Source organism: Armigeres subalbatus, chromosome 2 (genome assembly GCF_024139115.2).
Source record: "Armigeres subalbatus isolate Guangzhou_Male chromosome 2, GZ_Asu_2, whole genome shotgun sequence".
NCBI lineage: Eukaryota > Metazoa > Arthropoda > Insecta > Diptera > Culicidae > Armigeres > Armigeres subalbatus.
In genome coordinates, this window is record NC_085140.1 from 192,464,959 (window position 1) to 192,490,887 (window position 25,929).

General features: G+C 41.6%; 2 protein-coding genes across 4 annotated transcripts in view; both read left to right on the top strand.

Annotated features, from left to right (window-relative positions):
• LOC134211429 (four and a half LIM domains protein 2-like) overlaps positions 1-25,929 on the top strand; it is a 589,158-nt gene that overhangs the window by 83,103 nt on the left and 480,126 nt on the right. The gene's annotated exons all lie outside the window — the stretch shown is intronic.
• Positions 8,461-24,105, top strand: LOC134215667 (uncharacterized). 3 transcript variants are annotated; one of them, XM_062694802.1, is made up of 3 exons: positions 8,461-9,094; positions 22,362-22,832; positions 22,895-24,105. In XM_062694802.1, exons 2-3 carry the CDS (start codon positions 22,370-22,372, stop codon positions 23,965-23,967), a joined length of 1,536 nt encoding a protein of 511 aa, XP_062550786.1. In that variant the 5' UTR covers positions 8,461-9,094; positions 22,362-22,369; the 3' UTR covers positions 23,968-24,105. The 3 variants fall into 3 exon arrangements, with proteins under 3 accessions (XP_062550786.1, XP_062550785.1, XP_062550787.1); XM_062694801.1 differs by having other exon boundaries at positions 8,464-9,109; XM_062694803.1 differs by lacking the exon at positions 8,461-9,094 and adding an exon at positions 9,202-9,373.

Genomic DNA, 25,929 nt, shown 5'->3' on the forward strand with positions numbered 1-25,929 from the left:
GCTGGCTTCTTTGGTCGTCGAGAAGAATATCTACATTGATGACGCTCTTTTCGGTTCTGATGACTTTCACCAGGCGTGTAAAATTCGAGATCAACTGATAGCCCTATTAAAGGCTGGCGGTATGCACCTTCATAAGTGGTCATCCAATACCGGCCCATTACTGTCCCCTATTGCTAGCGACGATAGAGATAGGTGTGTTTCGTTCAGTGAAAGTGAGGTCAACGAAGTAATTAAGACGTTAGGATTGATGTGGAATCCTTCAACTGACGAGTTCTTGTTCTGCTTACCAGTTCCATCCCAGGTCAACCGACCCACTAAGCGTCAGGTACTATCCGAAATCGCCAAGATTTATGATCCTCTTGGGCTAATTTCTCCTGTAGTCGTGTTGGCTAAAATAGTCATGCAAAAGTTGTGGATTAGTAAACTGAAATGGGATGATACATTAGATGGCAGCCTTCTGGAGGAGTGGAGAAAATTTCTAGCAGCATTGCCATCGTCGGAGCAAATCCATATCCCACGTCAAGTGTTACTATCCCATGCCGTTAGCTACGAGCTGCATGGTTTCGCGGACGCCTCGCAACGAGCATATGGAGCTTGCGTGTATGTTCGGTCAATATGTTCTGATGGAACCGCATCACTTAGACTAGTCAGTGCTAAGTCAAAAATAGCACCCATTTCCCCTCTGACAATCCCAAGAAAGGAATTACTAGCTGCTTTTCTTCTATCAAGACTGATTACCAAGGTAGAGGCAGCTTTGAAGATGAATTTCCTTCCATTGTCTTATGGTCTGAGTTGGCCAAGTTGTGTTGGCATGGTTGCGTAAACCTCTTTGCAATCTTCAAGTTTCCGTCCGCCATAGAGTTGCAGAAATTACGCCCAACGATCGCTACAATTGGAAGTATGTTCGTACGGATCCTAATCCCGCTGATACAGTCTCTCGAGGACAGTCCGCCAACGACTTGATTGATAACGACCAATGGTGGAATGGAAAGAAAGAAATCCTATCTACGCATCATCGACTATCGAGAAGAACGGCCAAAATCGCTTCAGGAATGTGAAATACCGGAGCTGAAAGCAGACATGGCTGCACTATCGGTGATGAAATACAACGAGTTCCCGCTATTAATCAAGTTCGCTTCATTTCGGAAGACACAGCCTACATGCTTCGGTTCCTGTCGAACGCTAGAAAGGAGAAGGAAGATCGTTTGAAATCTAGGTACCTTACCATTCCAAAACTTCGAACCGCTTCAAACGTTATAGTCGGAGCAATCCAGCACCAGGAAATTCTCCAAGGAAATTGAGTGTGTGAGACCAAATGTTCCTAATCATCGTCTTAATAATTTGAAGCCGTTTTTGGAAGGAGATTTGCTGCGAGTTGGTGGTCGGCTGAGTCATTCTCAGCTCCCATTTGGAGTGAAGCATCAGTTAATCCTACCTAACAAGAATCCCATTGTGCACAGATTGATTGCTGAAGTTCATCGAGAAAACTACCATGCTGGTTGTACCAGTGTGCATTATCTTTTACGACAACAGTTCTGGTTGATCAACGCAAGATCAACGATTCGAAAGGTTCTGAGAAACTGTGTAACCTGTTTTAGAACCAAACCCATTACTATCGATCAGCAGATGGGAGATTTACCACCAAGTCGGATTACTCCAGCACCAGTCTTTGAGAGGGTAGGACTTGACTTTGCAGGTCCCATTTTCGTCAAGCAATCGGTGCGACGAGCAGTTCCAGTTAAAGGGTACATCTGTGTTTTCCTGTGCATGGTGACGAAAGCCATTCATTTGGAGGCCGTCGAAGATTTGTCAACGGATTCGTTCATGGCCGCCCTTCAACGATTCGTATCCAGGCGAGGATATCCAAAGCTGATGTTCAGTGACAATGGCACAAACTTCATCGGAGCGAGATCTGCGTTGAATGAGTTATATCAGCTGTTTCAGCAGGAGGCTACCCAGAAGAAGATCTTTGAATATTGTCAAGCGAAGCAGATCGAATGGAGGACAATACCCCCAAACGCCCCACACTTCGGGGGACTTTGGGAGGCCGGCGTGAAAAGTGTGAAAACAGTGCTGAAAAAGGTTTACCAGACAACCTCTTTAACGCTTTCCGGACTATCCACCCTATTGTGCCAGATAGAAGCAATCCTCAACTCGAGACCATTATATTCCCTATCTAACGACCCGACGGAACCAGAAGCTTTGACCCCTGGCCATTTCATCATTAATCGACCGTTATTAGCTATTCCGGAGCCATCTGTAGAGGGTGTTCCGACAAATCGATTATCCCACTGGCAGTACATCCAACAGCTTCGAGAACATTTCTGGAAGCGATGGTCGAGAGAATACCTCAACGAGCTACAAGTGCGCGGAAAGTGGACCAAACAGAAGAACAACGTAAAACCGGGTATGATTGTTGTGCTGAAAGATGACAATTTGCCCCCGCAATGCTGGAAATTGGGAATAGTGGAGACAGTGCATCCTGGAACAGATAACCTGGTAAGAGTGGTAGACGTTAAAACTAAAACTGGTACATATAGACGACCCATACACAAACTTGCGCCTTTGCCTATAATAGATAATGAGCTTACTTCCACAAATTCCACATTTTGCCTGGGGGAGTATGTTCAGTTCATTCCCAACCGAACTGAAAGTCTAGCCGCAGCGTCTGATGAAGAAGACCAAATTTGCATCACACGAGGCTCCGCCCATCAAAATTGTCCACATCGAGAGCCCACCCGTTCCAGCGTCACCGGCAACTTTTCGTATACATATACGGAGGCACGACAACAAGCTGGCGTTCAGTTTTCATTCGACCACGGGAGCGACAGCAGAAGCAGCAGCAAACCATCGAAGCATCGAGAACAGCGCAGTGAGCCGAGCCCGAGCGAGACGGCTTGATCGCAAGCTGGCTGCCGACCGGGTACTAACGAAGCCGCGACGAGCCGAGTAGCAACAAGAAGAAGAAGAAGAAGCTGCCTTATGGCAGTAAAGTGTTGAAGTATGGAGAAGAAAATGAATATAGTTGTTTAAGTTGAGTTCCCGTGTTTGCTTCCACCCACTGCCCTTCCAGTCCCACCAACAGAGTTAATTGAAATAATTAGCCTTTATCAAGGCTAAGAGTTAATCGGTTGCTGCTAGCCAGGGCGCTAGTCCAGCTCAACCCACCCCCGTGGCTTCATGAGGCGAAGCCATCCCGGGAAGGAACGCAAGGGTCCTGCTCCCACTCGCTCGGTTCCCGAGAGGAACGCGAGCACCCACCGAGGCACACCAGCGCAGTACAGTCCGCTGCCATCCTCAACACTGGGGTTAGGACCCCATGAGGTTGTGTGGATCCTGCTCCAGCCTGCAGATCGGCGGCCGTGTTCTCAGGAATTCCACAATGCTCCAGAATCCAATAAAATGTGGCTCGGTTGCGAGGGTACTTTGGATCCTGTGGTGTTTGACGTGCATTACACTGCATTGGCTGAAGCCGACAGAATGGATACACACTTATCTAAAGGGGTGATGGAGGTAAAGAAAACTGTCGTGACCTCAGCTAAAACTACGCTGAGTTGAAGGGGGACAAGTTTAAGGAAACAGTGAGGCGACCATGGAGCGAGCGGCGCCGGCCACCTTACTCTTGCTGGATTCTGAATTCAATCTCTTTGCACAAGGAGAGAGATCCGGTAATTGTTGCAGGTGACGGAAGCATACGCGGCGGCTTTTCGACAGCTAGCAAATGGTGGCGCAACGGTAGGACCCCCTTTTCAGCGCACGTGGTCTCGGCGGGTGTTCAGATGCTTTGTACAGGCACTGATTGCAAGCAGGAAAGACGATGTTGAAGAGTTCTCTGCGTGTGGGGCATGTCAGTTCTATCCCATTTAGCTGTCTGATATAGATCGGCTCTTCTCCGATTCGGTAACCGGTAGCCCTGTTGATTGTCCTATACGGTGTTGGGGAGTTTTTGATCAGGTTGATCCTGGACCTGTAGTTGATTTGAACCGCTCTAAAATGAGGGATATTTTTTAAAAATCTTTATTGCCTTGATGTTTTATAATTGGTGTAAGTTTATCTCTAAGAAATGTGAGCCCTCGATAGATGAAGATGACCTTTATAAGTTTCCGGATGGGATTGAGTTGATCGTTTAACTTGAGGCTGGAGCCACTTGTCTGCGGATACTTATCCCGACCAACATAGTGAAGCCATCCGACAAGGTCCAGTGATGGACGGTGCAAATTGCTGCTTGGGTTCGGATTCGCGTTCTGGTTGTCGTCAGGTTCGTGATGCAGAGTTATTGAAAAAACTGACGGGAGAGAAAATGTGTATGAATGCTAGAATATTCTTGAATAAGTCCCCATCAACTTTGAAAACCTTCTGGAGAACGTCCCTCCAGGGTTTGATTTTTTGAAGCAATCGAGCTTTTGAAGTTCAGGGGGATAGCCGTTTAGGGAAATTTGCGTTGCAAAATATTTACCAAGGGTATAGGCTACTTCGGGAGGAACGGAGACAATGCTTCCATCGATGTCGAGATATATGGAGGAAGACCTTGTCTTTCCACTGAGCGCATTAATTTTCCCTTATAGTTCTGAAGTTGTTTGTGGTCGTCTCTTATAGTGATTTGGCACTGACAGTGACACTTCTCATTGTAGGCTTCCAGGCCACATACCATAAGGTGATGGTTATGTGGAGAACCTTTCTCCTGGCTGTCACAGCTTTGACCCCTATCTGAAAGCGGGATGAAAACCTGGGCAGCATCCAGGATGGCATGAGTGACCTCGGGAAAGGAGTCAAGATTGTGAGTTTCTAACAAGTTAGGTAGGAGAAGCTGGTAGATCTTTCAGTCAGCGTCATTGTAGCGTAATTGAATGCTTATGAAGTAAATGAGAGAAGACGCAAACCAGGAAAAGGTTCGTACTCAGCTCCCATTTTAGAGTTGAGAATAGGGACAAGCTGGCTGCGGTGACATGATTATTCAAAGCATAGAACGCCTTTCTCAGTTTTCTTCTTCATAGACTCACTCATATGATTGGTACTGAGGATGGCCACTGGATTAAATCAATCGGATGCAGGAAAAAGTTGACACGCGTAAAATTATTCGACAGATCGCTATTAAGACATAGGTTGATCCTGATTTCACAGTTCCTCCATAATTAATTGCCAAAGTTATAAGTAAACAAAAAATTGTGTAAGGCGTTGATAGTGTACTCTGGAAAAAAGTTTCGATGAAGCTTTTGAAACTACATGTGAAATAACATTTAAAACAATCCGTGCGAAAATGTAGGATTTTGTTTTGCAGGAGTATTCCATCCTGTCCTATGACACTTAACCTTCACTAAACCAAAATCGTTGCTTTCTTCAATTACTATATTCAACAATAGCATCATCAACGTGCACTGCCCACTCGAAGGGAGACCCGACGACGAGAAAGAAGCGTTCTACGCACAGCTGGAGCAGACATACGATGGATGCGCACTGCGGGACGTTAAAATCGTCATCGGTGACATGAACGCACAGGTAGGAAGGGAGGAAATGTATAGACCGGTCATCGGACCGGATAGTCTGCACACCGTATCGAATGACAACGGCCAACGATGCATAAACTTCGCAGCCTCCCGCGGAATGGTAGTCCGAAGCACCTTCTTTCCCCGCAAAAATATCCACAAGGCCACATGGAGATCACCTAACCAAGAAACGGAAAACCAAATCGACCACATTCTAATCTACGGTAAAATTTTCTCCGACATCACGAACGTCCGCACTTACCGCAGTGCGAATATTGAATCCGACCACTACCTCGTTGCAGTATACCTGCGCTCAAAACTCTCGACGGTGTACAACACGCGTCGAAGTCGGACGCCGCGGCTTAACATTGGGCGGCTACAAGACGGTAGACTAGCCCAAGAATACGCGCAGCAGCTGGAAGTGGCACTTCCAACGGAAGAGCAGCTAGGCGCAGCATCTCTTGAAGATGGCTGGAGAGATATTCGATCCGCCATTGGTAGCACCGCAACCGCTGCACTTGGCACGTTGCCCCGGATCAGAGAAACGACTGGTATGACGGCGAATGTGAGCAGTTAGTGGAAAAGAAGAATGCAGCATGGGCGAGATTGCTGCAACACCGCACGAGGGCGAACGAGGCACGATATAAACAGGCGCGGAACAGACAAAACTCGATTTTCCGGAGGAAAAAGCGCCAGCAGGAAGATCGAGACCGTGAAGAAACGGAGCAACTGTACCGCGCTAATAACACACGAAAGTTCTATGAGAAGTTAAACCGTTCACGTAAGGGCCACGTGCCACAGCCCGATATGTGTAAGGACATAAACGGGAACCTTCTTACGAACGAGCGTGAGGTGATCCAAAGGTGGCGGCAGCACTACGAAGAACACCTGAATGGCGATGTGGCAGACGAAGATGGCGATATGGTGATGGACCTGGGAGAACGCGCGCAGGACACAATTCTACCGGCTCCGGATCTCCAGGAAATCCAGGAGGAGATTGGCCGGCTCAAGAACAACAAAGCCCCTGGGGTTGACCAACTACCAGGAGAGCTATTTAAACACGGTGGTGAGGCACTGGCTAGAGCGCTGCACTGGGTCATTACCAAGATTTGGGAGGAGGAAGTTTTGCCGCAGGAGTGGATGGAAGGTGTCGTGTGTCCCATCTACAAAAGGGCGATAAGCTGGATTGTAGCAACTACCGCGCAATCACATTGCTGAATGCCGCCTACAAGATACTCTTCCACATTTTATGCCATCGACTAGCACCAATTGCAATGGAGTTCGTGGGCAGTGCCAGGCGGATTTTATGGGCGAACGCTCCACCACAGACCAGGTGTTTGCCATTCGCCAAGTACTGCAGAAATGCCGCGAATACAACGTGCCCACATATCATCTATTCATCGACTTCAAAGCCGCATATGATACAATCGATCGGGACCAGCTATGGCAGCTAATGCACGAACACGGTTTTCCGGATAAACTGACACGGTTGATCAAAGCGACGATGGATCGGGTGATGTGCGTAGTTCGAGTTTCAGGGGCATTCTCGAGTCCCTTCGAAACCCGCAGAGGGTTACGGCAAGGTGATGGTCTTTCGTGTTTGCTATTCAACATCGCTTTGGAAGGTGTAATACGAAGAGCAGGGATTAACACGAGTGGTACAATTTTCAATAAGTCCATCCAGCTATTTGGTTTCGCCGACGACAAAGATATTATGGCACGTAACTTTGAGAAGATGGAGGAAGCCTACATCAGACTGAAGAGGGAAGCTAAGCGGATCGGACTAGTCATCAACACGTCGAAGACGAAGTACATGATAGGAAGAGGTTCAAGAGAAGACAATGTGAGCCACCCACCGCGAGTTTGCATCGGTGGTGACGAAATCGAGGTGGTAGAAGAATTTGTGTACTTGGGCTCACTGGTGACTGCCGAAAATGACACCAGCAGAGAAATTCGGAGACGCATAGTGGCTGGAAATCGTACGTACTTTGGACTCCGCAAGACGCTCCGATCGAATAGAGTTCGCCGCCGTACCAAACTGACAATCTACAAAACGCTAATTAGACCGGTAGTCCTCTACGGACACGAGACCTGGACGATGCTCGTGGAGGACCAACGCGCACTTGGAGTTTTCGAAAGGAAAGTGCTGCGTACCATCTATGGTGGGGTGCAGATGGCGGACGGTACGTGGAGGAGGCGAATGAACCACGAATTGCATCAGCTGTTGGGAGAACCATCCATCGTTCACACCGCGAAAATCGGACGACTGCGATGGGCCGGGCACGTAGCCAGAATGTCGGACAGTAACCCGGTGAAAATGGTTCTCGACAACGATCCGACGGGTACAAGAAGGCGAGGTGCGCAGCGGGCAAGGTGGATCGATCAGGTGGAGGATGACTTGCGGACCCTCCGTAGACTGCGTGGTTGGCGACGTGTAGCCATGGACCGAGCCGAATGGAGAAGACTCTTATATACCGCACAGGCCACTTCGGCCTTAGTCTGAATAAATAAATAATCATACGACATGCAGATCTAAACTTGTTGTAAAAGTCTGAGCTATCATATGCAGATTAAAGCATAGTTTGTGTATATGAATGCATGTACCAGATATTAGCAAATAAAAGTATTCACAACTTCATTATATTGTGTACTATTTCTGGAAATTTTTTAAATAGTCAAATAACAATCTCAGGCCACTGGCCCTCCTCTAGCTACATCTTAGATTGAAACCGGCGTATGTAAAGAGACCACGCTGTTCGTAATGACTTTGTATGTCCGCTGATTCGTACGATAACTTCCAAATCAGTCGGTTAGTCTTGTTTGTTGAGTAATGAGAGATGAGGGGATTTCACAATTGTTTTCGAATATTGTTGAATATTTAGTAAGATCAAGATCATCCAGTACTAATCTCATTAGGAGGAAGTTTAAAATCATATCTTGCGATACCTGCCCTTACAATTGGTGCGCCCCTCGTCGTCAAGTTACAAGCCTTAGCGCCATAACGGAAGAGTGTAAGCAAAAAAAAAATGAAAACAACTCCTCCGCTAATCTGTCCACCGCCGCACGAGACAGTCAGCCAGCCAGAGGCGTCACGCAGCAGCTTTCGATCACGCCTCACTAGTAAGTGTTGTGTGCTTCGAACGGTCTGAGGTGTTTCGAGTGTCACCGACCGTCGTCTTCTAATCATATCTGTGGCTCGGTGTCCCCAACCGGCAGAGGTCATCAAACGACATCTCCGGATTCGACCTTCACTGTCCTGAGAACGGTTGTCACCCGCCGAGGTTGTGCCTTCATTGTTCCTATCATTCAAGGAAATGAAACCGCAGCCGAGCCGCACCATATGGTCAGTCCCGGCTGAAGCACTTTTATAATCGACGGTGAGCGACTCAAGGTCAACGTGGCGACCTGAACGCTAATGGACTCAAGATGCTGTGTGAACTCTTCCGTTGAGCCGGTGCCATAGTCATTACCCGCGCAGCAACGTCCAGCAGAGTTGTCATTTGCTCAACGGGAGGAAGTGGATTTATGGTGCGCTCGTCGCGGTAGTGCATCGATCGGATTGCGGAAGACTTGGATATCAACAACAACAACAACAAAAAAAACTTAGCGAGGTTCGTTTTCTGATGGTAGGTTCCACATGGGATGCATTTTCAAGAATCGGAAGTCGCTTGGAATTACTGGTCGCGAGGTGATTTGTTTGCAAATCTGGAGGCAGTTGGAAACTGTTGATGCTCCGGTCGGTCGTAGCTGCATCGCAGTTCGGTTGTAAAGTTTCACTGTGCAGGGAGCGAGTGTGTTTGTTTGTGGACAGGACTGTCGAGGGCAATGTGTGATTTGTGATATAGATAAATGGGTTAAGTGCTGAAACGAACCAGACTGTGCATGCAAATGTAAATACCGTTGTACAAATCGATGCATATTTATGCATACATGTGACTCACTTTAAGTAAAGTGTGTTGGGTTGATGTGGTGATATAAGGGAACTGTTCCCATTTCCATCTCACTGTGCTATATTCATCTTACCTCAAAAGAAAGAAATACAACGCCAATTTCGTACATCTAATATGCGTTCTTACTGCTAAAAATCACAAAAAATAAGAAAATCAAACCGTTTTCCCAGGAACCGTATCCCTACATACCTACGCGGTTTGAATGATTTGTTTTTGCCTTTCTCTTACAACAAAAGTTGTAACTTATTATAGAAGCCTCGGAGACCCATAGTGTTATATAACAATCGACTTTTGATAAGTATGTCAAAATACCATCATCACCCGGGGCTTTTAAATTTTCTAGTAATAGATCTCACTTCATCCAGATTAGTTCCCAACGAAGGGTAAAACACATTCTCTTGATTGAGGATATCTTCGAAGCTCCGTGTAATCTGATCCTCAATTGGACTAGTGAGATCTAGACTAAAATTATGGGCACTCTCGAACTGCTGAGCAAGTTTTTGAGCCTTTTCCATTTGGATATTGAATAGTATAATATTCCGCAGAACAATCTTCAAATAAAATTTTACCGTTCTAATTTTTTTGAGCATTATTCCATGGTGTTTCGCATTGAAGTCATCAATTATGAAATATTTGGATTTGCGAGTTAGAATTTGAAGATCAGCTCTCAACAAATTCCGTTGCTGCCCATTGCACTGGAAATGCAAGTAGGCAGCAAAAAGAGAATTGTGCAAAATTTGTTTAAACAGAAACTCCGAAGGATTCAAAAACTTTGGTTTCAAATGAAGAATATAATTTATGTTTGATACGTCTATTAATGACAATGGCGACCCCACCACAGACGCTATCAAACCGATCATTTATGTAAATAAAATTATTTGGATTCTTTTGATGAAGAGTCCAGGTTTTGAATAGGTTTCAGATATAATTTATGTTCCTTACCCTTTAAAGAGCGGGCATTCCAGTTTAAAATTTTCAAAAAAATATTTGGGTCCATTGAAACCAAGTCAAAAAATTTTTTTGTTTGGATTTGATACCAACCTGAACAAAGGCTTCAGTTTTGGTATTTAGTTTGAAAATTGCATCAATTGATGCAATTGTTCGGTTAGAAAATCAAAATCGGAAGCAGTCATGCTACCTGAATCGTAAGAACGATCGTTATTTTCCGTTGAAGAATGGGTATGAAAATCATTCATCGTCGGTAAATTTTCAGAAATGAAATTTTGCCTGCCTGCAGCGTGAAGTGTGAAGAGCATTCCCAGAAATTGGACTTGTGATTGCCCCCACAATTGGCACATTAAAATCTTCTCTCACAGAACAGCCATCTTTGGCGTGAGAGGATCCACCACAAGTCATGCATTTAGCATCCATGTAGCAATGTTTGGTTCCATGACCCCACTTTTGGCACTTACAGCATTGAGTAGGGTTTTGAAAATTCGCCCTCAGGCCTGCGAGAAAAAAGTACAGTGAACTCTCTCTAACTCGATGTTCTGTAACTCGATATTTTCCCTTACTCGATGAAATTCAAAATCCCTTAAATCTGACATACTGCGTTCCCTCTGTAAGTCGATATTTCCCTTTACTGATATTCTCTAAGTCGAAGTAATTTTCCGAAGTATTTTTACCTCGCTAACTCGATGATGTCTGAAACAGTTACATGCACGATATATTAAGAAGTTAGAAGTGAAAAGTGATAGATGAGAAAGGGGAAGTCAGAAGTGAGATATAAGAAAGAATAAGTGAGAAGTGAAAAGAGAAAATGAGAAGTATGAAGTGAGAAGTGAGATGTGTGAAGTGAAAAGTGAGAAAGAAAAAATAGGGGGTTAGAAGTGTGAAATGAGAAGTGAGTAGTGGCAATTGAGGAATGGGAAGTGCAAAGTTAGAAGCGAGAAATTCGAAGTGAGAAGTGAAAAATTAGAAGGAAAAGTTAGATGTCAGAAGAAAAAGTAATAAGTGAGAAATGAGAAGTCAGAAGTGAGATATAAGGAGGTATAAGTGAGAAATGAAAAATAAGAAGTATGGAGTGAGAAGTGAGAAATGAATAGTGAGAAGTGAGAAATAAATAGTTAGAAGTGAAAAGTTTAAAGTGAGCAGTGAGCAATTCTAGAAGTGAGTAATGGGAAGTGAGAAATGAGAAGTGAGAGGTTAGAAGTGCGAAATTAGTAGTGCGAAGTAGTAGTAAAAGTGAGATGTGCGAAGTGAAAATTGAATAGTGAAAAGTGCAAAGTGAGAAGCGAATAGTGGGGAGAGAGAAATGAGAAAAGAAAAGTGTGAAGTATGTTGTGGGAAATAAGAAGTGGGAAGGTAGTTGTGAGAAGCGAGCAGTAAAAAGTGAAAACTGACAGCCTAGGAATGAGAAGTAAGAAACGATTTTTCACCTTCCTTCTTGTGTCTCCTTCTTCTTTATGTTTTATATCCCTCTACTCACTTCTCACTACTCAAAATCTCACTTCTCGCTACCCAATTATCATCTCTCATTGCTCACCCCTTGCTTCTGTTGATTTTACTACTCATATCCTATTATCCTCACTTTGCAACAATGACATCTCACTTCGCATGTCTCACTTCCCACTACAGTGTCGACCCGATTTTGTCACGTTTTCGACCTGATTTTATCACGTCCCGATTTTGTCACGTTTTCGACTCAATTTTGTCACCCCCAAAAAAAATTTGAAAATTTTAGTCATTCTTTTTATTTTTGTAAATAATACCGCAAGCAACAATGATTTTCATGAAAAAACTTTCACCGCCTATGGTTTATTGTAAATCATTTCTGAGTACCTGTCAAGGATGTTTAAGCCTTTTCGAAAGCCTTTTTCCAAGGCATAAACTAATTCATGTGTGTGTGTTCTTCATCCTCTATCCCTCACCCAGCCGGGGATGTTGATCAAGTAGTACTTCGAATAATTTGATCAGATCTCATGCTCCGTTATGGTGCCCTTTTTGTTAAGAAGACTAGTACTCAAGGGCGTAGCCAGAGGGGGCAGAGTGGAAAGATTGGAAACGGGTACTGAAATGAATTCCCTCAAACATGTGCACTTTACGATCCAATCATATAAGGTACTCCGGGGCAAGTGGGACCTAAAAAAAACGCTAGTTCAGCAAAATCGCTGACGCATACTTAGAAAACAGGGTATTTCAGGACATTAACCACGGATACATCATTATATGCTTCCGTTGTTGAAGTGTAGACGTGTTGTAAGCCATTTATTCGGTACCAAAATATTGGTAGTGACATAAATAAACTTAACTGTGGGACCCACTTACTCCTTCAAGCGGGGCAAGTGGGACCTATTCTGCTCTATACTGTCGAACGAAACTAATTTGAAGAATGTAGATATAATGTTCATGTAATTTCTGAGTCGTAGTATTTCAGATCATGGATGGAGGTTTATTGCTTGTCAGACTTTTGTTTTTGGCAAATGAAAGGGATTACACTGTTAGCAGATATAAAAACAAGACAACAGCCGGTTTACTGTTTAATTGTCTGTTGTCTGGCATTACATTAGCTTACTTTCTTACCAAATGTGTTATATGGAAGAGATAAGCAAATCTTTGTTCACTTTTCGAATGAATGTTTCTCTGTTCAACACAATTTATTACACAAATTAGAACTTGAGAAGGAACGTTTTTATTCAGGCGATGTTTTAAATTTGTAATCAAATGAAATGACAAATTTATGTATAAAGAATTTTTTTTATCTAAAAATCTGTTAATCTGATGCGAAGTTTAAAAATAATAAAATACAAGACAAAACCTGTTGATCTATTGTAGAATAAATAGATTGTTTGCATCGTAAACGAAAAATTCTGCATAGTTATAACCATTGCTCTTTTCCATGAGGGAGATAATTTTCAGAAAGTAAAATACACATTTGGTAAATCAACTGTACACTACTTCTTAACAACTAAACCAACGATATCAACTGCATTTGATTCAGATCCATATGATATATGAGTGTCGAAGTTATTTTTCACTAGACAACAATCTTAAAACAGGTAAAATAGATCTATCGAAAATTTTGTTCAAATATGTCCCACCCCATGTATGTTAAAAATCAAGGGAAAGTGAAAATTGCCGGTTTTTTGCTTTAATCGAAAGTTTTAAATCGTTTTTGATACCGTCGTGCGGGGCTTCTTTTGAAAAATCAGGGGCTACTTTGGACATTTTAAAACAAGAATTATAACGAAAATTACTATAAAATTGCCATTATCACCAATCGGGTGTCTTGTTGATAGTTGGACGGCAACTTTCTGTTACAAATTTGGTATTTTTTGCGTTTATTTTTTTCAAAAAATCAAAAATCCAAAGTAGCCCCCGGAATCAAAAGAAGCCCCGCACGACGGTATCACTTATTTATTTAATTGCTCGAAATATTCACTTTTCACATCAATGATGAATTTAGGAACTTCATCTTTCTAAAACATTGTTACAATTAAAAACGTTCACCGATTAATCGGCAGCCATAGTATCCACTTACCCCGTATATTCACTTGCCCCGGGGTACCTTACAGAAATAGGTGGTTGAAATTCAAAAAAATTCCCAAAACTTATTAGGGCATAATATATCCATAATATATGAAAGTTCAAAACAATTCGAAACATTTAGGGCTCAAAAATTCTCCTTGAAATCCTTCTAGAAGCTCCCCTGGGAACTTCTGAATTCCTCCGGAAAGTTATCCACAAATTAAAAAAATCCCTGAAAATCTTTCGAAAATCCTTATCATGTAATTGTAATTTCTCTATATCTAGAAACCCCCCCTCCCTCCTAAATTTTTTTAAGAAATTCACGAGGAAATTCCTTGAAGATTTCTTTTCTTCTCTCCAAGATTTACTTCTAGATATTTCTTCGGCTATTCTCTCTTCAGGAATAATCCGGCATTTCCTTCAGGCATGCATTCGAGAGTTCCGTCAAGAATTCTACCAGAAGTTTCTTCAAAAATTAATGACGGAAATACTCCGATTTAGCTCCATAATTTCACTTGTAAATCTAGAAGAAATTTCTTCGGAAATTCTTCTAGGAACTTCTCCGGGCATTCCTCTCGGAACTCTTCCTTTAATTCCTCCGGGATTACTTCCAGGAAATTTTCCAGGAATACCTCCAAACATTCAATAGCTAAATCATCTAGCATTCCAATCTGGAATTCTTTTCGCAATTACTTCAGAATATCCTTCAAGAAATCCTCTAGAAATATCTTCATGAATTTCTACTGGAATTCGTCCAAGTATTTCCCCAGAAATTCTTACAGGTATTTTTTCGGGAGCTTCTTCAGGTACTTCTCTAGGAATTCCTTCAGGAATTCCTCTGAGAGATTTTCCGCGGAAGTGTACTAGAATTCCTTCCAGACTACACTCGAAATTTACTCGGATATCTGCCAAGAGTTCTTCCAGAAATTTCTTCGAAACAATCCGCAATGATTTTCTTCAGCAATTCATCTGGGAATACTTTCAGGATTTCATATGGGAATTTCTGCATTAATTCCTCCTGGTATTTTTCTGGGAATTCCTTCAGATATTTTTTCGGAAATTCATTTAGGAACTTCTCTAAGAATTATTTCAGGACTTCCATGTGGGAATTCCTCCGGAAGTGCTTGTGTGTGCCTCCGGGAGTTCTTCCAGGAGTTTTTCCAAGAAATTCTCCGGTAATACCTCCAGGAACTTCACAGGGAATTCTTGTACGATATTTGGCAGGAATTTCACGGGAAATGGGATTTCGGAAGTTCCTTCAGAAATATTTTTTCTCTTCCTCTAGGGTATTCCACCGGATGTTCCTCTGAAGTTCCACCAGTAGTTCCTTCGGGAATTCAAATAGGGTTTTTTCCAGGAATCCTACATTATCTAATTATCTACAAATTCCTCCAGAAGTTCCTCGGAGAATTTCTCTGGGAGTTCTTACGGGAATTCCTCCGGGAGGTTCTTTTAAGAATTCTTCCAGGAGGTCCTCCTGGAATTATTACGGAAGTTCCTTTGGGAGTTCATCCTAGAATTCTTACGAGAGTTCCTCCAGGATTTTCTTTTCAGGAATTTTTTTTCAGGAAATTCTTCCTGTAGTTCTTCAATAAATTCCTCCGGAAGTTCCTCCGAGAATTCCTCTGATAATTTCTTCGGACATTCCTATAGAAAATCCCCCGGGAGTTCCTCCGGAAATTACTCTGGGAGTTCCTCCGGGAGTTCCTTTTCAGAGAAACACCCGGAGAAACTGCCGGTGAAACTCCCGGAGGGATTATCGTAGAAAATGCTAGTGGATCTCCCGGAGTAATTCTTGAAGGAACTGCCGGAGGAGCTCCCGTCAGATCTCCCGTAAGAACTCCCGGAGGATTTTCAGGAGGAACTCCTAGAAGAATTTTTAGAGGACCTCCCGGATGAGCTCCCAGAGAAACTATCGGAAGAACTTTGGGAGGAATTTCCTTGAATAGCTTCTGGTAGAACTCCCGGAGGAATTTCCGGAGAAACTCCCGGATGAATTGCTGGTGGAATTCCCGGAGGAACTCTCGAAGGAATTTTCTGAAAGAATTTCTGAAGAAACTCCCGGAAGAATTTTCAAAGGAACCCCGGGGAAACTACCAGAAGCATTCTCGGAAACAAGAGATTTCATCTTATAGACAAATCTCGTCTAGCTGAAATCTTTCTTGGGGTTTGCAGCTGGACCATTATCATCATCAGAGGACCTCCCGGAGAATTCCCTGAGGAGCTCGCAGAGAAATTCTCTATATAAATTCCTGAAGAAGCCTAAATAAATTCCAATTCTGTCGAAATTCCCGGAAGAATTTTCAGAGGAACTGCCGATAGAACTACCGGAATAATTCTCGAAGGAAATCCTAGAGAAATTCTTGGTGGAAATACCGGTGGAACTCCTGGAAGAATTCCTGGAGGAATTTTCGGAGAAACTCCTGGAGGATCTCCCAGTGGAAATCTTGAAGTTTCCACCGGAATTCTATCAGGATTTCATTGCGAATTAATCTAGGAATTCCTCCTAAAATTCCATTGTTGATTTCATTTTCGGTATAATTTCTGTATAAATTTCCGGTGGAATTCCTGGAGAAATTCTTTGAAATTTTCACAAGAAATTATTCGAAACAATTCACGGAAAATTTTATGGAATTCACACAAGAAATTCGAAGATTTTTCGTGAAATTTTCAGGAATGTTTACTGGCAATTCTGCGGAATTTCCACGGAATACAGTCCCTTACCGATTTTGGCAACACGACCGGATTTTAATGTTGCCAAAATGGGGATGTTGCCAAAAACGGGAAAAAAATTTCATACAAAATTTCAATTTTTTTTGTTTGCATGATTGAAGCCAAATACTTAGAATATGTACTACAAAGTATGTGGAGTGTGCTTTAATGATGCACGTGCATCATAATTGACATTTTTGCGATATTATTCATAACTTGGAGATTGAAGTTCAAACAAAATTGAAACAAACTCAAGAATGGTAATCAAACGATAATGTAACTAATCAGACCATTTAATAACACAAATTTAATAATAAATATTATTTGAAATTAACAATAACACAAATTTAATAATAAATATTATTTGAAATTAACAATAGCGTCGGCCACGTCCTTACAACAACAAAAAAATGCTTATAGAAAAAAAACGTTTATATTGTAGTCCATTGAATTGCTGACTTTAATCTAACATCTCATATAAATTTTAGTCCACCAAAAATGTTTATTTTTTCATAATTCACTATATAAATTAAATAGAATGTGCTACAAATTTCAAATTCTTATATAATGGATTTTGATGGAGGAAAACTTTCTTGTGGTCGGTGTGATTAAGAGTAAAGTTCTGTGCATAATTTTCGCTGGCATTAAGGAAAAAACGCCAGGCATAAACGTTCCATTGTTTTAGAAAATGGTAACGGAAATCTCCATTCTGCATGTTGGTCCAGCGTATCCAATGTAGTGTGAGTATGAGTTAGCTACACTCGATTCACTAAAACCAAATCCCTTTGCACTAGTCGGTCTCTTGCACTCAATCCAGGAATATTTCAGGCGGCATTGATTGATCCATGAGCACAATGTGCACCTTACAATACGAGTGACAGTGTAGCCAAGTGGAAGCTGGAAGACCATTTGCGACATGTCACCTATGACACTTGACAGCAGTTAACCTACGGACAAACTGGTGCTCGCTGCAGGTCATCGCACTCCAGTTCTCTATACACTACTTTTATTATTATAACTTTGAAAAGATGGAAGAATCCTACATCAGACTGAAGAGGGAAGCAAAGCAGATCGGACTAGTCATTAACACGTTGAAGACGAAGTAGTCTCAAAAGAAGACAACGACTATCCTGGCGACAAAATCAAGGTGGTTGAAAAAATCGGACACGAGATCTGGACCACGCTTGTGGTGGACCACCGCGCACTTGGAGTAAAAATGGTTCTCTACAACGGTCCGACAGGCACAAGAAGGCGATGTGTGCAGCGATCAAGGTGGATGGATCAGGTGGAAGACGATTTACGGACCCTCCGTAGACTGCGTTACTGGTAACGTACAGCAGTAGACGGAGACGACTGTTATGTACCGCAGAGGCCACTCCGGCCTTAGGCTGAAAAAATAATAATAAAACCACATGTGACGCATCACTCGTTTATCGAAGCATTTAGAATTGAACCAGCGATCTTAAGGGAACTTTACAGGAGGTACTCCACTTCTGATACTTCGCCATCACAAACAGAACACTCGAGCGAGAGCCTCACGGTTACATGTTACCAAACTCTTACCATTACTGTTGAACTGTAGGCAAATATACTGGAATCAAAAGGATCGTTATGCAATTGACACATCTGGAAACTGGGAAAGCCAACATTGTCAATTTTAAACAATAAGACTGTTTGAAATAAAATTGTTGCTTATTATCTAGGTATACGGAAATGTAGCAAAAAGACGGATAAAATGATAAAATTACAGTTTCTCGCTGATACCAGAAAAGAAAGCGCATTCAGAAAATCGAATGTGCTAATCACTAGCAATTAAACATACTGGGGCTTGCTTGCTCCTGGATCACTCTTGCAGTATCGGTTACATTGTGATGTAAACAGCGGGCTTCGCTTAATGGGTGTTGTACTATGTACAACGGTGTGACGCAGCTTGTCGACGACAAAATCAGGGAGAATGCCAAAAATACGACATTCTACGGCGGGCTGGTTAGATTAGGGTAGTGTGAATAGGGACATGAAAAACGTGAAGAGTAGTAAAGTTTCAATAGAAATTGTTTGCAATAAGCGGTGATACGAGTGATGGTTCGCTATTTCAGAAAAAGTGCCCACTGCAGAGCCCATAATACGCATATAAACCTTAATGACATTCACTTTTGGTTTTGTTTATCCTTTTACATATTAATAAACCCAGATTAATCCACCTAGCGGCGATGATGCCTTTCTCGTGCATCGTAAAATGTACTGAAAAAATCACATAGGAAAGGTCAAAAAAGCACTCTAGGGGGATAGATCGCATATTTTCTATCTTTTTGCATGTTTTTGCATTAATTACTATGCAATTCCACCATACTAGAAAAAAAATCGATTTTGAATTTTTTTTCCAATGGGGGACCCTTGGGAAAAAACAATGATTTTTCAATAGCAAACAATGGGACCGCATTCCCCGTCGAATGCAACTTGTTGCGAGTAAATCGGGTAATGCTAAGTTCCAAAAAGTGTGTCTACAAAATTTGTACACATACACACATACACACACACACACACATACATACATACACACAAACAGACATCACCTCAATTCGTCGAGCTGAGTCGATTGGTATATAACACTATGGGTCTCCGAGCCTTCTATCAAAAGTTTGGTTTTGGAGTGAAATTATAGCCTTTACGTATACTTAGTATACGAGAAAGGCAAAAAGGTTTTAGCTCTTAAAAGTAATAAAAAAAAATTCGCGAGGTTGTTGCCAAAATCGGGAAGAAAATGTTGCCAAAAACGGGTGTTGCCAAAATCGGGGGTAGACAAAAACAGGTGTTGCCAAAATCGGGATGGGACTGTATTATCATTCTTAAAAATTATGGGAAACAGCACGAAATAATTTGAATTATTGCAGGGAATTCTGCAGAACTTAAAAAGAAGTTCGCGAAGATTTTCTTGGAGTTAATAGTGGTGGAATTTTCGGATCAATTCCCGGCAAAATGTATGGTGGAATTCCTGGAGACACTGCCGAAGAAGTTGCTGGAGGCATTCCTAAAGAATCCCTGATAGAGTTTCGGATAGGATGCCAGGAGCAATTATCGAAGGAATTCCTGGAGAAAGCTTGCATATTGATTTTTCTGCCTATTTTATAATAAATATTATTTCAGAGATGATTTGTTTAGGAATTCAGATGTATGGTTCTAGTTTTCTTAAACTTATGGAAGAATACAGGATTTTTATAATAATTGTTATAGCCGATTTTATATTCTTTCTGAATACTAAGTTCGTTAATGTTTTTCTCACTTTATTTAAAAATATCTGATGAGTAATAAATCACGCATTTTTAAATCCATAATTGTTTTAATCATTATTGTTTCGATTTGGTTTGGATTTGGTTTCATGTGTTAATATTCATGTGTTTTTATAAAACTACTATAAAACTACGATTTAGAAGACCAAAAAAGTTGCTCCCCCCTTCTCGAAATCCTGGCTACTCCCACGCTAGTACTACAAAAAGGATTTACTTCTGAAGCAAGAAATGTTGCTTCAGAAAGTGTAGGGGATGGGGAGTACTAGTTAATCATAACAGGTACAGCAAAACTTCACAAGGACGCTCTTATTCGTACTAACTACTCAGGCAGTAGAAGGTCGAGAAATGCCATCGTTGCTAACTAAAGCTTGAACCAGATACCTGGGACTCCCACAATATCCGCGGCAAACGGCAATAGCAGCAAACGATGCCCTGTACGTATTTAGTGTTCATTTTTTTAAATTCATATATTGGTGAATTAATTTTCTAATATACATAAAATACGTGACAACAGAATAGAACTGTCATCGACAACACGGCTTTGCCTACTTGTCATTATTCAATTGTCTCCAAGGCATAAACTAATTCATATTTGTAAAATTAATAAAAAAAAATTGAAATTTTCTTTTTTTTTCGGTTTTGTTACATTTCCTATTTTATCACCCCAAAATTCACCAAGGGGTGGTAAAATCAGGATATTACCGTATTCACATGTTACTGCACACATCACACTACTCAATACTCGCTTCCGTTTCTTAGTACTCACTTCTCACTACTCTGTACTCATTTCGAACATCTCATTGCTCACTTCTCAGTTCTCGCTGTTCACTATTCACTCTGAACATCTCACTTCTCACTTCACTTTATAAGGAAACAAATTTAAACTATTCGGCCAAATATGAATGATTTCCATATCTCGATACCTTGCTAACTCGATGGTCCTTTCAGTATCGAGTAAAGGAGAGTTCACTGTAGATGTTTCGAATGCTAACTTGGAAAATATTCCGATCGATGGAGTGATGTCATTGATATTGACGAGAGCTTCATTCGCTATGATTTCTGTTACCTATTTGAGATCTGACATACACCAGTGCACTATGGTCCATGATACAGTTTTACTCGGAAAGATGCACTTCACGCCAAAACTATATTATTTAGAGAAAAAATGTTGTTCTACAAAATTGTTCGGAATAGTACGGCCATCATTATGGTGCTATCAAAAAAAGGGTGACCCATCATATAAAGATGATTAGAAAATATTTTTTTTCATTTCTCGGAATACTGACATGTCATGTTCTACAAAGATGTAGCGCAGCCTATTTCAATAAATTTTGCCAAAAAAGCTTTTTCTGTAGCTCTTAAGTTGGTTGATTTAGAGCAATTTTAACTAATTGGATTAGGGTGTTCCTCTAAAAACAGTATTTTTGATTTATTTTTTTTATTTTCGATTTTTCGGAAAAGTCATCTTTGGGTGACTTTTAAAGCTAAAAAAATGCAACTTTTAATGTATAAATATGCTCAATATCTTTTTCCGATTAAAAGTATATTCGTTTTCCTGTCAAAATTACATTTTTCTCAAAAGTTGATATCTCCATTTAGGGCAGACCAAAAAAATATGTTTATACGGCATTTGAAAGAGGAATTCATATTCTTTGTTACGTCAAAAATATGGAGATATCTTATTTTTTTATCTCGAAAATGACTACGGTGACTACTTGGATTAAAACTTATATTACAATTTGAAAAATCTGCTATTTTAATAAAGATATTTTAACTTTGGAAACACTCAGCATGGAAAGCTGAGGCTACTAAAAAATCAGTTTCATGTATGGAGAGAACTAGTTAGTAGAGTATGTTTATTTATATGTTTATAAGTAGGAAAGATTGTAGAGACGTGATCTCGTAACGTGTTGTCATAATTAGAATTTTAAATTATTTGGGGGAGTTGATCCCATTTTCTAAAAATCGCTTGATGTAAGTAGAAAGGTGCCAACTGAAATTCCTTTAAATTTATGGAATTTCCCATTAGATGTGCGTTGTTATGAAATTCGACAGCGTATGAAATCTTATAATTTGCGGGGACCTGATTCCCTTTTTATAATATTTATTTTTTTTATTTATTCATCGGTCTACTCCTTCATCAAATTTGCCAAATCTGCAAAAAATTGGACACCCACCTTGCTCTATAGTTACTCATCACATTTAAAAATGGGAAGAGCGTGGAACAGCGCTACTTCAATAGAACAAATTCTTTAGAAAAAAAAGCTTTATAATTGAAGAAATTTATAACTCTCTACGGTTTCTGGGCCAATTTTTACGCAGTGCTGTAGGGATATGATGAGTACATCTGAGGTACCTTAAATAACTTACCTTCCAATTTAAAAATTTCAAAAATAAACAGTGTTCCACATTCCAAACGATTTCCGATAAATTTCATTTCACTAATTTCCGAAACATCTCAGCTACAAAAATGTCCTTCCTGCGCAACATTCGCAACAATTTGACCAACAACGGTCACTCCAATGACCGTCGCAACACGAAACCTACCAAACCCGCTCGAAGTATTATCAGTGATCGGAACACGGTGGATCGCCGTGGGACCGACTCTGAACGAGAACGCTTCAACAATGATACCTACGGCAACATCAGACGAGACAGTGGTTCCAGTCGACGGGGCAGCATTTCAGCAACCCTGAAGCGAGAATCGAAGTACGGAAAAGAATCGCCGGCACCGATAATCGTCTACGTGGACAAGTACGATACGGTACCCAAAAAGCCGACAGGAATACTAAGGAAAAATACATTCACCAAGGTGGATCAGGAAGATAGTCGACGTGCGGCGAATGCCATCAGCCGTAGCGATACGTTTACGATCAATGAGCTGGAGGATGAGAAGGCCAGAACCAGTACTTATACCAAAAAGAAAAATAAAGGTATTGTAAATTTTATTTCTTTCTATTTGTGATACAGTTTTCAAACATTTGATAATTCGCAGACAAATCTCATGATAACGTTTATGATCCACCGTACTCTAAAAACACCGACCTGACATCAGAAGAGAACATTCCGGTTGTCGTTGACAATCGCACATTTCGCAAAAAGTCGCTGAAATCATCGAAACCTGTTCAGAAAGTTGAAAGTTTCATCAAGCGATTTGAGAAAAGCTTGTTCAGGCATGACTCAAAGAAAAATGTTCGAAAAGACTCCAATTCTTCGGATGGTACGATCGCGCCAAAGTTCCGTGATATTGGTATCAACTGTAAGTTGGATGATGAAGATAAAATGAAGTCAATTACTAGGAAGAAAAAATCCGGATCAAGGGATTCATTATTGGAAACGATGAATCCGGAATACAGTTCGTCATCTCACAAAAGTTATAGAGAAAACAGCTTGACACCACAAAATAAAAGCCGGGCAAGAAGTGCGTCCCCTACGAAGCGTTATTCCACGTATGATCGTAAAGACATTCGTCGGAGTCGGGACGGACCTCCTTCTTCACTGGAAAGATCCCACAGAACTCGTGACCGCAGCTCTTCACCATTTGAAACTTTGGAACTCAAATCGAAATCCGCCGACAACAGCTATCTCAAGGCTCGACAAAAGGAGATTGAAATGGGCTACAGCACAGTTAATAAGAAGGTTCAAAACCGTAGTCCCGATCGCAACAAGTCCGTTTTGGTCAATTCAAGCCGAAGCGAGAAATATGACCCCGATCATGGCCGCATCTACACAGTTACCACCAGCACTCACCGAGTAGAGTTCGACCGGCCACATCAATTCCGCACGGACACCTTCAACACTCTCAAGGAGGAGTACGAACAAGCGAACCGCAAACCCGTTGGCATAGCCAGTCCACGGTTGAGCTCGGATCGTCTGGCTAAGCCAGAAGTCCCACAATCTCCGTCCAAGCAAACCCGCAGGGAATCCTCTGAGCTGCCGAAGTACACCTTCGGTACCAACCTTAAGGAGAGACGAAGCCGCTTCCAACAGTTTCAGAAATCGTTCAAAAAGATGGATGACGACAGCACTGAGGTGACTGTTCAGCAGAGTTTTTTCGTTCCAATCTAAACCGTTCGATCGATCAATTAACCCAATATAAAGACTTTCCGTAATATAAGCTTTCTTTTTGTAGGATCTGACCTATCACTAATTAAAACTACCAACTATTCGATAGAGAAATAAAATTTCACCACGCTCTCCACACGAGACAGCGCAGCAGCCATATAGCTCATTGTGATCCGAACGGGCCCAATCAGGTGAAGTCATTCTGCACGTTGTTGTTTTATTGGGGCGACCACCGCCGCTGTTCCAGTTTCCCTAAATGGGCTGGCCCGTCAGTGCTGATTCAAGATCAATTTCTGCGGATGACGACATCGAAGAAACGGTGACGAAGAAAACACGGCTTCGGAACGTTTATTGAGCGCTTAGTCGTAAAGTTTTGCTCCATATTTGGATTTGCGGTGCGTGGGAGATCGCTGGCCGTTGGCTGTATTGAATTGGAATTAGTCTGCCCGACGACCGACGGTTTGAGTCGTGTGGACGGGAACAGGTTTCTGCACGTTCATTAAAATGAGTGGCACGGAATTAATTTTGCTAATTTTGCTTAAACTAGGGGTGCGTCAATTGTTAAGCTTTGTATGTTGCAGATAAGTAAAAATGGTTGGCAGAAGTCAGCTTCCAATCAAAGTTATTATGTTCACAATTATCAAATCTGAGCTACTTCAAAAAGAATACACCCTATTCTTTTTTACACGGGGGATGCGTTCCGTGTAAAAAAAGTTTTCAGTTTGAAAATCGAAAATCCGCGTAAAAAAAGTTTCATGATTTCTCGACGAATCATGCAAAATGGAGCAACTTTGCAAAAATTTTGTATGGGATTTTTTTTACACGGCCGTGTAAAAAAATGCGTGTAAAAACAGAATCGGGTGTAATGGTCGTAATAAAGGTTGAATTTGCCTTTTTCGGGATGCAAGCATTTGATTCTTGGATTATAGTAAAAAGATTTCAAATATTAAGAATTAATACTGGGATCGCTCTGGTTCTTTAATGTACGCTGAGAATCACTTGCAAAACAAATAACAGAGATTATATCTACCTGTATACCTGGTTGGCTACAACGTGCTCCATAATCTTCGGTCTTGTGCGGTCTTTCACGTTGTGAACGATGGATGGTTCCCAACAGCTGATGCAACTTGTAGTTCATTCGCCTCCTCCACGTACCGTCCGCCAACTGCACCCCACCCTAGACGGTACGCAGTACTTTCCTTTCGAAAACTCCCAGTGCGCGATGGTCCTCCACAAGAATCGTCCAGATCTCGTGTCGGTAGAGAACTACCGGTAGATAGTCAGTGGTTTTGTAGACAGTCAGTTAGGTACGGCGGCGAACTCTATTCGATGCGTCTCCGAAGTTCTCTGCTGGTATCGCTATCGGAGGTCACTAGTAAACCTAAGCACACGAATTCTTCATCTACCTCGATTTCGTCACCACAAATGCAAACTCGTGGTTGGTGGACTACGTTGTCCTCTCTTGAGTCTCTTCCTTTCATGTACTTGACTGTGTTGATTACTAATCCAATCCGTTTAGCTTCGCTTTTCAGTCTGATGTAGGCTTCCTCCATTCTCTCAAAGTTATGTGCCATAATATCAATGTCGTCGGCGAAACCAAATAACTGGACAGACTCCGTGAAAATCGTATTACCCGTGTCAATCTCTGCCCTTCGTATTACTCCCTCCAGAGCGATGTTGAATAGCAGACACGAAAGACCATCACTATGCTTTGAAGAGACTCAAGAATGCTCCTGAAACTCAAACTACGCACATCACCCGATCCATCGTCGCCTTGATCAACCGTATCAGTTTATCCGGAAATCCGTTTTCGTGCATTAGCTGCCATAGCTTGTCCCGATCAATTGTATCCCGACTAGAAGAGCATAACAGAAACTGAACACAATATTAACATATTGTGATATTTATAACTTATTTTGATACAATTTTGTTCTTAGTAGCCATTATCTTTCAAATGTTGTAACA